General features: G+C 28.8%; 1 protein-coding gene across 4 annotated transcripts in view; it reads right to left on the bottom strand.

Moving 5' to 3' along the window:
- Positions 1-4,765: 4,765 nt before the first annotated feature.
- Positions 4,766-15,624, bottom strand: part of LOC114130101 (serine proteinase stubble-like) — a 28,643-nt gene continuing 17,784 nt past the window's right edge. For all 4 annotated transcript variants that reach the window (XM_027994991.2, XM_027994992.2, XM_027994993.2 and 1 more), the window contains 7 exons: positions 8,466-9,761; positions 8,065-8,391; positions 7,904-7,980; positions 7,732-7,832; positions 7,364-7,632; positions 7,000-7,154; positions 4,766-6,916 (listed from right to left, as the gene is read on the bottom strand). In XM_027994991.2, the coding sequence (XP_027850792.2) occupies positions 6,755-6,916; positions 7,000-7,154; positions 7,364-7,632; positions 7,732-7,832; positions 7,904-7,980; positions 8,065-8,391; positions 8,466-9,761 (2,387 nt within the window). In that variant the 3' untranslated portion in view covers positions 4,766-6,754. The remainder of the gene's footprint in view (positions 6,917-6,999; positions 7,155-7,363; positions 7,633-7,731; positions 7,833-7,903; positions 7,981-8,064; positions 8,392-8,465; positions 9,762-15,624) is intronic.

Raw genomic sequence — 15,624 nt, 5'->3', positions numbered from 1 at the left:
TGGATTTCGAGGGGCACAAAATCATACGGACAAGAATACAAAATATAAGATTATATAAAATGGCTTTACATTTTTTGTAGTTTTATCGGCATCAGATAACATAAATAAAACGTTATTGTCATTATTCCTTTCAGACCATAATATTGTAGTCGCTTAAAAATCGTGCTACAGTTTAATTACTTATTTCTTTTTTCAAAAAAACTTTTTAAGTTAAAAGACATGATTTAGGAGACGAATCAACACTTATTTTTCAATAATAAAATTCTCCACAGACTTTCTCCGGGGATCAATAGTTTCACCAACATAAAAATAAATAAATTACAAGTTATACCTACCAATATTATTTCTTATTTTTTGTAAGATTTTTAATATGTAACATTAAAAAAAAAGTTAGTCAATAATTCTTCCCCGATCAATCAGGACTCTAATCAGGTAATTATTAGTATATTTTTTCAAATGATATTCAACATTTTAATTTTTAATCTATGTATAGGTAGTACACTACATATCACTACATCACCTATTAGGTACCTATAATAGTATGTAAAGTGAAATTAATACAGAATTTAAGATTGATTTTAAGTTGAAGACTTGAAGTAGATGCTTATTATCTACAAATCAACAACAACAGATATATGGGTATTATATTATAAAGTATCTATATATTATAAAACATCAGCTAATCATTAACATTTTTAATGCAAAGACTGAGGCGCGTACAACATAATGTACCTATACACGAGTAAGTAGTTATAGGCTTGTATACTGTTTGACACACACTTGATCTACTGTTGCGTTTCTATTCATTACATAAAATTAGTAAAAAATTTAGTTTATAACGTATTATAGGTAGTTGTTATATTGTAACAGAAACATTTGACAATCACATTTTGGGGCACGTCACTGTTGTGGGTATTATTTAAGCGTAAGCACCCTATACTTAATATGTTTTTATTGAAATATTTTTATTATTAAAGAACCATATTGACAAGTAGGTATTAATATTTTAGAGACAATATACATTATACATAAACTTATTATGCGGTTTTGGCCAACTATACCACATTATTCGATAAACATTTAGACTTATGTTATAAGTGATTTTTGGCATAAAAAACTGTACACATATTATTATATACATATTTATTATTGGTGAATTATAATTTATAAAAATGTTAACACTGCTATTAAAAAGCAACAGCAAAATGCCGATAATAATGTTTAACTCCACAATCACATGGAGCTAATAATTTTCGTACAATTGACTCTTACTATAATACTATACAGTAAGACAGTTACCGACCTACTTATCCAGCTTTTTAACTTATAAACAAAACTTAATATTTTTTATTTCAAACTTGAATGAATAATTACATTTTTTTTTTAATTTGGATGCTTATAAGTATTAACAATTTTATAATTATTTATAATTTCTAATTTTTGAACACGTATTAAATAATTAAAATGTATCCACAAACATGAAAATTGAAAATAAAATAAACATAAAATTGTACTTATCAACTAGTGATCTACGTACGATTATAACAATTTATATCAACATGCAAAATAAAATTTTTTAAACTGAATCATTTCAGCTCAATTAAAATGTCTGTTGTCTCAGCTGGCATTTAATTTTATTAGAGTATCAATTAAAAAACGAAATGCGCTGTTCGTTTTCTGAGGATTATGATTCGCCGACTACATGTAGAGGTTGATACCCATTAATCACATGTGTATGGTTATAATATATACAGTAATAAAAACGGCGTCGTAGTAAGAGCAGACCAATTTAACGCGTGTGGTTGTCAATTGAGTTATCTAACTCGGTACCTATCGTTATATTGTTGTCAAATTAAACAGTGTTTAATTGAAGTAAAAATATATAAATGCTGATTTATTTTATTAAAAATTAGTAATTATAATCTTAAGTTTAAAATTAATAATTAATTTTTTTTTTTTTTTGAAGTATAATCATTAATCACGATAACTAATTTTATAACTTGCAAGGAAATTCAGAATTCCCGTTTTTAATACCAGGTGGCAGGTGCTGAGGTAATACCACTAATTTCTTTTCAAAATTATTTTTATGTATCTAAATTATATAAAATGTAACCATTTTATAACCAAAAATATCCAAAATTCAAGAATCTTGACTTAAATCTTATGAAAATAATGTTGAGTGTCAAAATAACTTTTTCGATATTTAAATTTTAAATTTATTATTTCATTATAGTTTTTACTCTTTAAATAATTGTTTTGAATATTTATAATTATAACCATAGGCGTCAGCAGAAATTTTTCTAGGAGGGGACAATATTAGAATTTGTTATGCATATAGTAAATAGTAATTTATTTTAAAACATTCAATTTAAAAAATATTTTTAAAAAACCAGGGGGGACAAATGCCCCAGCTTGCACCCCTCCGGGCGCCTATATTTATAATTAATGTTACTAAATCCCACTTAGGATTTTTTAATCAAAATAAAAAAAGTCAAGTGGCACTCGGGGACTGCCGCGATAAAGCTATTGCAGTATTACATATTAACACGAAATAAGAAGTTAATAAAATTTAATAAAAAAAATAATAATAATAATATAATATAATATTATTATATTATTATATTATTTTTATTATTATACTGTATATCGTCGCTGAAACTGCAACACCGCATATCTCAAGATTTGACAAAATGCATTTGTTTTGTTGGTAGATAACAGTGAATAATATTAAACTAAAATAATAAATAAATGATAACGATTATTATTATTATTATTTTATTTTCGGTAACCATGGTAACAATTAACGGGTAACGGTCACGCTTTTTCGTTACGAAAAATATATTTTCAGTCACCACGCCTGCGATAAAAGCTATGCAATAGCTTAATAAATATCGACTTTAAAAAGTTTATATTATAGGAAGTGTGTCAATATGACGACTATTAAGTACATGTGTATTTGTTATAACTTAAAAGTCAATTTTATATGATTACCTAGTACTTGTTTTTTTCTGAAATTCTCAATTTCTTTATTCTTGGTTGATTAATTTGTCTTATTTATTATTGCTACAAGCTTAAAACTAGATTTAAGTATATTGTTACTAAATATAAAATTATAATAAAATATTTTATTCGTTTATTTAAGTATAATGATAATAGATTGGTATGACCACGTCTTAAGTTTAGAATTTAGAAAATCCAAACTTTAAAGTCATAGTCATGTAAGTTTTAAAACGCATTAAAAATCATATTTCTTCATAAAATAATAGATAAACCTTAACATACAATTTTGCCCTTCTCCTATATAAGTAAATTAAGCTTGTTTACATTTTACCGATAGGATGTTTGTATTGCAAAACTTTATCCAAGTTCATAAAAATAATGGAAAAATAATTTATCAAAGCCGTTTTTACTATACTAGAAAAAAAAATCACGTAAAATCAAAATTAATAATCATTTCAAAACACAATATTTTTCATAAAAGTTCCATTTTTGGTTCGAACTATTTTAAAATATTCAAATGATAGGTTCTGGCTACCACAATTCTGGTTTAAGAACCGGTTCTTTTTGGTTTGGTTACGATTCTCGAGAGAAGTAAAGTATTTTAATTTTAATGTCGTGCAGGTGTAGAAACTATAACATACATAAATATTCAAATTTAATATTCATATAAATTAAATAAACATTTTTATTCTTCATTTAATTCTCGCAATCTGACTTAAAAATCGAATCATTGTGTTTTTTGAATTGTATTCTTAGTTATGTATGAATGAATATATTATAAAGTGTATGATTATGATTGTTTTCAATAAATTGAGTGGACTAAAAAATATAATGATACCTTATGAAATTATTTATTAAAAAAAAAAACGTATGTTTTTATTATAAAATAAAAAATGAAGGTACCTACCTAATTAGTAATTGCATGTATGTATTCTTACTCTGAATATATATAATATGTAATTATATACAAATTAAACTCAAAAAATTTATCTTCATATATTTTTTTTAGCTTTCGTCAGTTTGGTTACTAGGTGTATAAAATGTTTGGACTTAATATGATAGGTATGTATTTTCTAAATCAGAGGTTCCCAAACTGTGGGTCGCGCTGTATTATTGTATTAAAAATAAATATACATATAATATATACATATATTATATTGTTGCAAGCAACTGATTCACTAAAAAAGGTCATTCATTGTTTTTGTGGGTTGCCAAATTAAAAAAAAATCCAAAATAGGTCGTACAATAAAAAGTTTGGGAACCTCTGTTCTAAATTATCCGCCCCTACATGTATAGGTTATAACTTAAAAAGCATTGTTCGAGCATTTTATAAAACACTCGGTATTTTACTTGTCTATGGGCCATAACCAGGCGCGTACACAAGGGGGGGTTTTAGGGGTTCAAACCCCCCCCCCTCCCGAAATTTCAGGAAATAAGTTTTATTATTTATAACCTTAGGTTAGATTATATAAGAATAAAAATTTAAAACCAAAACCCCTCCCAAAATATTTTTTTGTGTACGCGCCTGGCCATAACATATTATATTTATATAATATATATAAAAATAATAAATATCATGATATGTCATGTGCAGGTATAATTTACATCATCATTCTTACACCCAGTGATTGTATTGATTAGGTAAGTATAAACCTACGACATGTGGCTGATCGATTAAAAATCTTCTTGTAAGGCGATAATATTTTTAATACTTTTAAGTAGTAAAAGTATGTATTATAATATTATATCATAATTTAAAACAAAATTATTGTATAAAAACTTTATTTAAAAAATAAAACCACTTATTTTTACAATTGAGTTTATATACTATATAGTCACTTTTATGTTATAAATATATTTTTTCTAAATTTGGTCACTAATCTTGTAAAACCTATACCTATACACATTAAATTACACAATGTACTTTCATACATTTGTTTACATAAATCATATTTATAAATATAGGTAATTACTATAATATTTACAATGTTTCAGAGAAACCTCAAAATATATTATCACAATAATAATTACTTTGATGCAAATACCCAGCCTAATACATAAAATGGATTTATACCTTAACCGATTTTAAATTCAATATTTTATATTGCTTAAATAAAAAATATTTTACCTATATTTAATTTGAACAAATTATAAGAAAACATTACGTGTGTAAATTATCTAAAATATAAATTGGATTTCTCTGAAACACGTTAACTTACCATAGGTACTAATTATGAATATAAATAGAATGAGCACTGGCTAAAATGTGCTACATCTCATAAGAATATAAAATATTTTTATATACTTATAATAAATAATGTATGATAAAAATATATTTACTTTTATAATTAAGTTATATCACAATACATAAATTATTAATTAAATTTATATTAACAATAAATTACAAAAATACTAATAAATTAGATAATTAAAATAAATTAATTCCCGTTATTTTAGTATACCTAAATATATTTATTTTTTAAAACACCCTCAAAATATATTCGATCTCAAACTCCTAAAAATACATGTACTTTCTTCATGTGAATGTACTCGTATGTTGTCAAAGTGAAATCAAAACCAAAATTAATTAAATTTTGGTAGTAAAAGTTATGTCTATAAACCAATTAACGGTAAATTGTACTTATGGTAGCATTTAACAACAAATATATCTATAGATAATAATAATATTATATATATATACTATGTACGAATAAGTTATAATAAATCAATAGACATAAACTATAAAATGAAACAAATGTCCGATTAAAATTTTTTGAAAACGAAAAAATTAGTATTTCAATATTAACAGATTCGTATGTGATTTTTAATTTATGTGATTTACTAAAATTGACTGTTAAAACATGATTTAAGGAGAAATGAATTAATTAAACCAATGATAAAATGAATAACCACTATTAATTGAACAGTATAAAATATGAAAATTATTAACACGAATAAACAATAAGATCAAATTTTTAATCATAATAATAGTTAATATTTTTGGCTTCAGTTAAAATATTATTTATCGACTGATTGAATGATATTATTTTTTTGATAAATTATGTATATTCATACTTAATGTTACACAAAATAAATATTTCAATATTTTATCTTTGATTTTGTCTAATAATTATTATCTATAAAATTTCAATTTGTATTTATTTAGTAAGAATTATTAAATCGCATATAATTTTAAGTATTATGGTGTTTGAAATAAAAGGAACATTGTGAGTCGTAACAATATTATGTCCTTTGTATAGCAAAATCAATTCGTGAAGGTGTCTGTCAAGTATTACACTGATGGACAACTCAATAGTTTAAAGACGAGCGTACTTCCACGTGAATAAGAATAATAAGACATACATCTAGTGAAAACAACTATAACAAGTATACAATGTGTGACGTGTCGATCAATATCTAAAAAAGATGTTCTATTTAATTGCATCCGTTGACGTAATAGTCTATAGAGATCTATAAAACGGCTGTGTTTGCTGTAAATAAAACACCTCTCCTATTAGCAATAAACGTATACGAACAAAATTAGAAACTATTCACACTGATCAATAACACTTAAACTGACCATTCCGCATGATGTTCTTTTGTTACAAGTCGTGCGAAAAAAACATATACTATGAGTACTGTATAAAATCATTAGGAACAAAAAAAAATGTCTAAAAACTGTGGTTGTACAACCGACCGACTTGATATGATATTTTGAATGGTTATGTCGAGTGTTGCGCGTTTGTTTTGTCCGTTAAAATTGCAATATCTGATTGATCCAGTCTTTGAACTTAGAAATTCTAGTGTATACACCGGGTTGATTTGGTTCAGCACATCCAATACCCCATGATATAATACCGGCTAGTAACCATCTCTTGTCTGGTCTTTGGATTACCATAGGACCACCGGAATCACCCTACAAACATAATATATTTTTTTTTTAATTAATTTTCCTATCTTTTAAACCATTAAAATATTAAGTTATGGATTAATTCTCACTTCGCACGAATCGAAACCTCCTTTTTTCCAACCAGCGCAGATAAATATATCTGGTATGTGTTCAATGTATCCAGCTGCACGGTACATAGTTTCGCAAACAGAATTGTTGATCACAGGAACTGTCACTTCTTGTAGAACACTAGGAAGCGGCCCGTCTATTTATGAAAAAGAAGAAGATTTTATTTTATAAAATGTTGTTATTATTTTTTTTTAAATAATATATACTTCATTATCAATAAAACACAAGTACAATATTTTATTTTTACATTAAATACAGTAATATATGGGTACTCAATATATATATATAATTATATTGCTCTAAGCCCTTGATATTGTTTTATTATATTAATATTTAAATGTTAACCTTCATATAATCTCCCCCATCCGGTGACGTAGGCAGAAGAACCTACAAAATTTGAATCATCTTCAGGAACGCAAACAGGTATGATATTTGGTTGAAACTTAACGGGTTCGTAGAATCGCAAAAGGGCCAAGTCATATTCAAAAGTTCTGGGATCAAACTGTGGATGTGATGCGACTATTTGTATTCTTCGTTCTTCGTAACCGTAAGGTTCTTCTTCTACTGACAAATCGTGTTCACCGAGTCTGAGGAGTAAATCACTCGGAGGAACGCTAAAATGATTAGATTCAAAAATTAAATCAATTCAATTGTAAGAATATATTTATTGCAAAACATAAAACCGATAGACCTATATCTGATATTTTATTTACTTTTCAACACAATGCGCAGCAGTTACAGCCCAGTTTTCGTTGAATAATGCCGCCCCACATTTATGTAAGTATGTAGACGTCCTCCATTGTCTTAACGAAATCTTTAATACAAAAAATCATTTTATTGGTTATATTTTATTAAAATTTTACTCCAAATTTTTAATTAACTTACCTGCCATGGCCATTTGCCAAATGAAACTTTTTCACCTCCTACTATTCTAGCAGTTGGGAAAAGTCGTCTTCCACAAACTATTTTTAGGAAACAAAGGTTTTAATAATTTATTTCATTCATGACATAAATATTATAATGTATCATATAAATGATTAACTTACCATCTTTGTAGTTGGACATATTCAGAGGAGCATTTCCGGCTTCGATGGAATCCGTCGAAGTCGACTGCGTAAGCATTGACAATGTACTCGAAGGATTTTGCGTGCTACTGTATGTCGTATCGACACTGTTTGAAGTCATAACGATGTCATTATCGGATGGACTAGGTAGGGTCGTCGGCTTGGGCATCGTCATCGTCGACGAGTATGATGCACTAGAGCTGCTCTCTTTCGGCGGTGTACCGACTGTGTTTGGTTCATGTGTCTCGACTGGGAGTTTGACCCAAGAAGGAAGTGTCGAACCGTCGATAACCGATGGCTTGTGCGTCACTAAAACATAAATAACATGTTATTAATGATACAAAATTTTTTTGACTAAATGGGAGTTTCAAACAAAAACTTACTGGTTGGTGGTGGCGGTGGTGGTTTCGTGTTTTCGGCCGGTACAACGGGAACTTTGTCGAGAGTGGTCCAAGTGACCAGGGTCGGCGAGGTAGACGTGACGGTCGTCATGCTGGCGTAGCTCGGTGTCTGACTCTGACCGTTCGTGGTTGCCGCAGTGAAATTGGCGATGATCTCAGTGACGTTTTCGACCGTTGAGCGAGTCGCGTACGTGGATCCGGTCGCGGATTCGACAGTGGATCCGTACGCTTCCGGTTTTCCGGTGGTAGGTTTTGGTTTGACCGTCGTCGCGGTGGGTTTGGCTGTGGTTTGTGGTTTGACCTTTTGTGCAGACGCGACGGTCGTCGACGACGGGGCCGTGGACGCTACCGTCGATTTGTACGTGGTGCTCGACGGTTTCATGACGGGTTTGGTTGTAGAGAACGTGGCTGTGACGGTGCTGTTATGCTGCGGGCCGGGACGCATGGACGTCATCGTGGTGTACGGTTGACCGGTCGTGGCGACGGGTTTCGTAGTAGGTTCGTGTGAAAAGCTGGCCGTTGAGCTGGGAACGCTAAACTGGACGGTCGGTCTCGCGGTCTGAGGCTTTGGCTTTTGGACGGCGGCCGTTGTAACAGAAGCCGTGGCCGTGGCGGTAGTGGCTTGGTCCCTGATCGGCGGCGGTTTGAACGATGTCGGCTTGACCGAAGGCTTGGCAGTGGAAAAAGTGGTCGACGGCATCGGTTTCGTCGATTGTGATATCGTCGTCGAGTACGAAGACGATATCGAACCGGTGGGCGGCGAACTGCTGATGCTGTTGCTGCTCGCGTACGATGGCTTTGTGCCGCTCGACACCGATATCTCTGTGTATTGGGTGCGAGACGTGGACGTGGACGTGGTGGTGGACGGCGTGGACGACGACACGGCGAAATGGCCGGTGGGCTTGTACGACTGTGAAGTGGACGTCGGGTAACCGGTTACCGTCGTCGAGCTCGGCCTCGGCGTGCTGTATCTGTCGGCGGTGGCGCCCGTCGTCTGATGTAGCAGGTGCAGTGGCGCGCCCGTTTTCGTGTCCGTGGTTGCGGCCGGGCCGGCCACGTCGTTGTTGTCCACGCTGTTCAGGTAGTTGTCCGGTTCGCTGGCCGCGTCGATGTCGGCAGCCGACTGAGTCTTGCAGCAGCTACCGAAGTAGAATCGATCGATGCAGGTGCCCAGATGCGTGCCGTTCGCTTTGGCGCACGAGTAGGCGAACATGCACACGCCCGTCTCCCCGGACCTTCGGCTGACGCATGGCAGTTGTCTGATATTGCGACCAAAATCTGCAACACACCGTATTATGATTTATTTATCAAAATAATATAGGTACTAGAAACGATAATGTGTGGCGTTTGTAATTTTAATCCAAAAAATTGGCTGTAGATACCTAGTATAACCTGTAGAGTATACACCTATTCGATCGTTATCGAGTATTATTCATTGCGTAATGTATACCTGTATATTATAATTTATGGTTTTTTAAATTTATTAACTCGACGATAAATAATTGTGTTTATAAAGAATAATAATATACTTCAAGTTTTTAAGTTCAACGATCAACATTTTTTAATTACAACAAAATAACTTAAACCTTTATGCTTTGTTTAAATATCTAACTTTGCCCAAATTTTAGCTTCAAATATACATAAAAATTGGCCTATGTTTTGGTTTTAGTAACAACTATACTTACAAGGAACCTTCTATTAAATTTGCATAGTTTTAGGAAGTATACAATAATATGAAATAATTTTTTTTTTGTCTAGTAAATGCTAATATGTATTTTTGTTTTATGACCTAAAAATTATTTATTTATGAGTCACAACAACATACAAAATTGAAAATTTTATTTCAGTAAAAATTTCGGGATTTTCTTAATTATTTTATAAAATACTTAGGGCACTTTTTACCCTAGAGTACTGCTATTACTAAAATCTATTCTCGAAGTTGAAAAACGTAGCAATTTTTCTAGTATAAAAAATGTCTTCAGACGTATGTATAAATAAAAAACTATACATCATTGTAAAATTAATATATTCATTTTCATTTTTCTGCTTAGAGTCTAAAACTATTAATATTGTGTAGTTATAATAAAACACATTTGATTGTCATATTATCATAACAAAAAATAATAATAATAATAACAAATAGAATAAATAATAAAGAGCTATGAATTATAATATTCTAAAAACAATGGTCTCTCTTAAGTACTCATATTTTACCATTCATACGAAACACAGAGGATCTGTCTATCTATGTACCAACAATGTTATAACTCACAATGTTGTACAGAATTTTTGTAAGTTCATGGCCATCATTTAATAGAATTATACCGTCCATGTCCTATATGTATACTTATAGTATAATATTTTTAAAAATTAGTAAGAAATATTTTTTTTTTATTATTTATTACTTGTATTTAAAGTCTAAATATCACAACTAAAAAATATTGAACTATCTATTGAATTAATTATTAGTTACAAGTAGTATTAAAAAATATATCTTAATAAAATAATAACATTTTATAGATGTTATAAACTTATAAATGCCATTTCACTAAAGATCTGTTACTGCCCATCTCCAACGATATAATAATAAGTATACCTAATAACTAAAATCAATATAATATATAGGTATAATCTACCTGTATCCGTCTTACATATATAAATGTAGTTATAATATAGTAAGTATATTATCGTAGTATGATAGGTATTTATATTTATCAAAGATGAGCGATTATTACATTTACGATGCCAATAATAATTATTTATGACGTTAAGCTCATCATAAATTCTATATTGCGTTCAATTTATACTTGCTATGACAAATTATTTTTAATTGCACTCATAACTGGTTCTGTCTTGTGAATAAATGCTGGTTAGACTGGTCAAGCTTATAAAAATGTGGGAATTTTAACTTCACTGAACTTTATGTATGCTGTGTGAATTCTATATTAAATATAAAATTACTAAATAATGAGATGGTTAAAAAAGAAGCAGTGCATGTGACTTGCGTGTAAATGTCCTGTATTGATCATAAATCGATAAAAGGTGAAGAAAAATCTTTGTACGAGTAATCAAAAATGAATTGTATGTACTAACGATAGTTATTTTTTATTCATACGAATAATTTTTAATTAACTAAAAGCACGTTTACATAAAATATAATTAAATAAATAGAATAAATTAAAAATGTATGAAATGTCTAGTTGTAAAATGTAACAATTTAGGTACTATTGTATTACAGTACTTACTATTATAAAGTTAAGTTGTAAATTAAAATTACTCATTTGTAGTGAAAATGTTAAAAATCAAAAGTGTATTATATTTTATTAAATGAGCTAGTTTTTATAAAATACATAAGTAACTACCTATATTTTATCTATATAAAGTATAGAGTCTGTATAGTACAGAAGTATAAATATTAAATAGTAAAACATTTATTTTGTTAAATTACAATGAAAATCAATTATATTATAACTAATATTATATATTTCGTGAAAAATTAAACTTGTTACAATACTGCATGTAATTAGTTATGGCTTGTACCTAGCTATAATTATCATCTTTTAATGTTATATTAGGACCAAAAGTCCAAGCTTTACTATACAAGTGCACAATCCTGTATAACATTAGAAATGGTTAGAAATTTATCTATTTTTCTTTAAATTAATTCGTTTATGTGGTGTATATTTAATAGACTGCAATTGTATTCACTCACTGTAATAGATGTGTTGAATTTTAATTTAATAATAAATCATTGTACAAGATAAACGATTCTGAGTGGAGGTTTAGAGAGTATCCATCAGCTTAAATTTTAATAAAAGTTTTATATTCTACCAAATAATATTTTTGAACTATAACAAAATAATGAATATTATTATTCATATTTTAAATATGTACTTAATTTCGTTCAAAATTGGAACTAAAAATGTCTATAAAAATAAATTATGCGTTTATATTATTTTAAAGTTTTTGGTTTTTAGTATAAACTAATTGTGAGGAACTTTAATTTAAATTGTCCAAGCCGTAGCTATGAAATGTGTGAATATTTTCAATTTTCATGATTTTTAAGGATTTTGGCAATATTTTTACTTTAAAATTCCAAAGCAAAAATAAGTTATGGAAATTTATTTTAAATATTTGCATTTATACACTTATAAAAAAAATTCAAATTTCAAATGAATACAAATAGCTTAAAAAGAGTCAAAATAATCTGAAAAATAAATTTCAGGTTTGAGTTACTCCAAAAAACCAAAATCGATTTTCACGTTATAAACGGTAGGTGTCTATTTATTAACCAACTTGGTACCTATGTAATATAATAATGATTAAATGATATAATGTAACATTTTTGTTTTGTTATACTTACCTAATCCATACTTATTTTCAACTTTAATATACAATAACAATATTATAAAAATATGAAAATATTTTTTGTTTAATCATTAATCGTTCAATATTGTCAACGTATGGTTTAATAATTTATTAATATATATTTTATTTCATTGTCATTTTTAATATGGAATAAAGATTAAAAGTTTGCTGAATAGTATACTATATTATAATACATTTTATCGAAGGTACAAACTACATATCTATGGTTGTCTACCCACCGTTAATTTATAATAGCAATTAATCTATTCATATTCTATTCACAATTTTAAATTGTTAATAGATAGTAAGGTAAGTAGTAATTTCGGCCTATTACTCATCTGTTAGCGAGTCTTTCCGACTGCGGAAAGAATGCTACTTCCCTTATCCTTAATCGGCTACTCTTGTCCATTGCAGTGGGTGTGTATTATTATTATTATTATTATAACAAATACCTATGTGGTGAAAAATGTTTATAAAATACTGACACACATAACAATATACGGAATGATCAAGTCGGTTGTTGCGGGTTTTTGAAAATTATTTAAAATTGAAATATATTAATTATGATGTTTATAAAAATAATTTTCTTATCTTGTGGTTCTTTAATTTTTTTATGGACGATCTATGCATTTTTAATTGCATAACTAAACACAGATACTTTTATAATATAAAAACATTAGGTAATGAATAAATATTAAACATTGAATAGAAAGCTTATTTTTTATAAGTAATAACTAATTTAAGTTGATAACTAAGGACAAGAGATGCCTGCAAGTTGTACAGTGAAGTACCTAATCTACTCGCGTGAACTTAAAAAAATTAAAAACATATTTTAATCAATCAATAACTATTTGTTTCCTATCTAATATTAATACATCTACGTTTTTAGTTTTTTAGATGTATTCTGCTTCTAATCATGATGTTTTGAAAACTTGATTATCATTAAAAAAAACCGAAAAAAAATTGGATAATATTGTGTAATTATATTGAAACCCATATAAAAACGTTTTTTTTCTTCAATAATACAAAAGTTGACTTTGAAAATTATTACAGGAATTATGTAGCTTATAAATGGATCACCCTGTATACAGCGCATCATATAGGTACACACATACATATGTGTATAATATATACATATATAGGTGTAGACAATGGGCCAGAGTTGTGTCTGGCCAGTTTGTAGGTCAGTAGATTGAGAGTGTACGCGCGCGCCAGCGTGTGTTTCGATTAACAGTTATCTTGTCTTGTATTGTGCCCACAAAAAACCCGTACCCGTAAAGGTAGTGGAAAAACAAGTTTTTTTAATGTATGCGCCAATGTTCAGCTTGCATTGTGCGCATAGTTGTTTGTTGAACGTGATTTTATTTTGCCTCCAAGAAAAATAAAAACGCAAGACGTTTGTCGTTCTACTTAGGTGTTCGATTGTCACTGCAATTGTTACACATTAAAATTTAAAATATTAACCTACCTACCCATACATCATCGTAGTCCCGTATATTATCTGTGTATTATAATTATAAGTATATGCATTGCATTCATACGATTCAGGATTGTTTTTTAAATTAATCTATGTTATTGTTCGTTCCATTTTTATAATATAGGACGGAGAAAAAAATGCATAAACAATACAAACTTAACCCTAGTCCTAAAGTAGACACTCTATCCGAGCACAAATTAAATAAAGTGAACATTTGCCTCAGCTAGATAAATTGAACTGGTCAGAAATATTTTAAAAAACACGATCAAATGTAGCGAATCGAAAATATATTTATTTTATATATTGAGTAAATGGTAGCTAGCTCAATTAAATAAAAACAGTCAACAACAATCTTAGATGCTTAAATGCGCAAATAAGATATGACTTCTGCGACTTATAAGTAATATTAATTATTATAGTAGGTATAGGTAGGTTACACGTTGAAAAGTTACTTATATTTGAGAATAGTACATGCCTATGTTATAACACTATAACAGTAATGACTCATTCCTAACTGTAAACATAGTTTGTTTATACCTACCTCCCGAAGACTATTATTCACTTCATTATAATACGAGTTAAACTAAAGAAAGTGTCATCAGGACATCAGCTATACCATTCTTGAAAAGTCATTGAGTTTATTATACTTGGATATGTTTTAAAACGATCGTGACCTTACTGTTTTCCTGATTTGGTTTATTAAGATTAAAGATAAAATGTACTTATTTGATTTTTAATATCGATAACGTTGAAAAATTATAACAGTAAAATAACACTCCCTAAATCACATATTTATCTGAGCTTGCAGCTACTAAAATAATTACACAAAGTGTTCAAGTGTCGAGTTATATACGAGTATTGAATTGTTTGAGACACGATTTTTTTTATTATTAATTATTACTTCATTAACTGTTAGATATTAATAAACGTGGATGATTTAAAAAAAAATTAATTTTCTAAATAATCATACAATTGATATTCGACCTAAAATATTATTATGTTGAAAATTATTTTTAAACTATTTATAAATTATTTTTACATTCGCAATCATTAAACAAATAATAGTTTCGGTCCTTTAGTAGTTCGAAAATACTTTTTAAATATTATTTATTCCAAATTTCAATAGACTAAAATTATGTTCACGCATATTTTCTTACATACTTGAAGTTCCCAATAGTTTATATACATAAATTAACGGTTTGAAATGGTATAAGCAGAATAAAACATATAATTATTATAACATTGTTCGTATACTATAATACCTGTAGTAGATTTTGACCGAGGTTAATAACCTAC

The sequence above is a fragment of the Aphis gossypii genome, chromosome X (assembly GCF_020184175.1).
Source record: "Aphis gossypii isolate Hap1 chromosome X, ASM2018417v2, whole genome shotgun sequence".
In the NCBI taxonomy this organism is placed as follows: domain Eukaryota; kingdom Metazoa; phylum Arthropoda; class Insecta; order Hemiptera; family Aphididae; genus Aphis; species Aphis gossypii.
The sequence above is the reverse complement of the archived record's forward strand: the minus strand, read 5'-3'. Positions and strand labels throughout refer to the sequence as shown.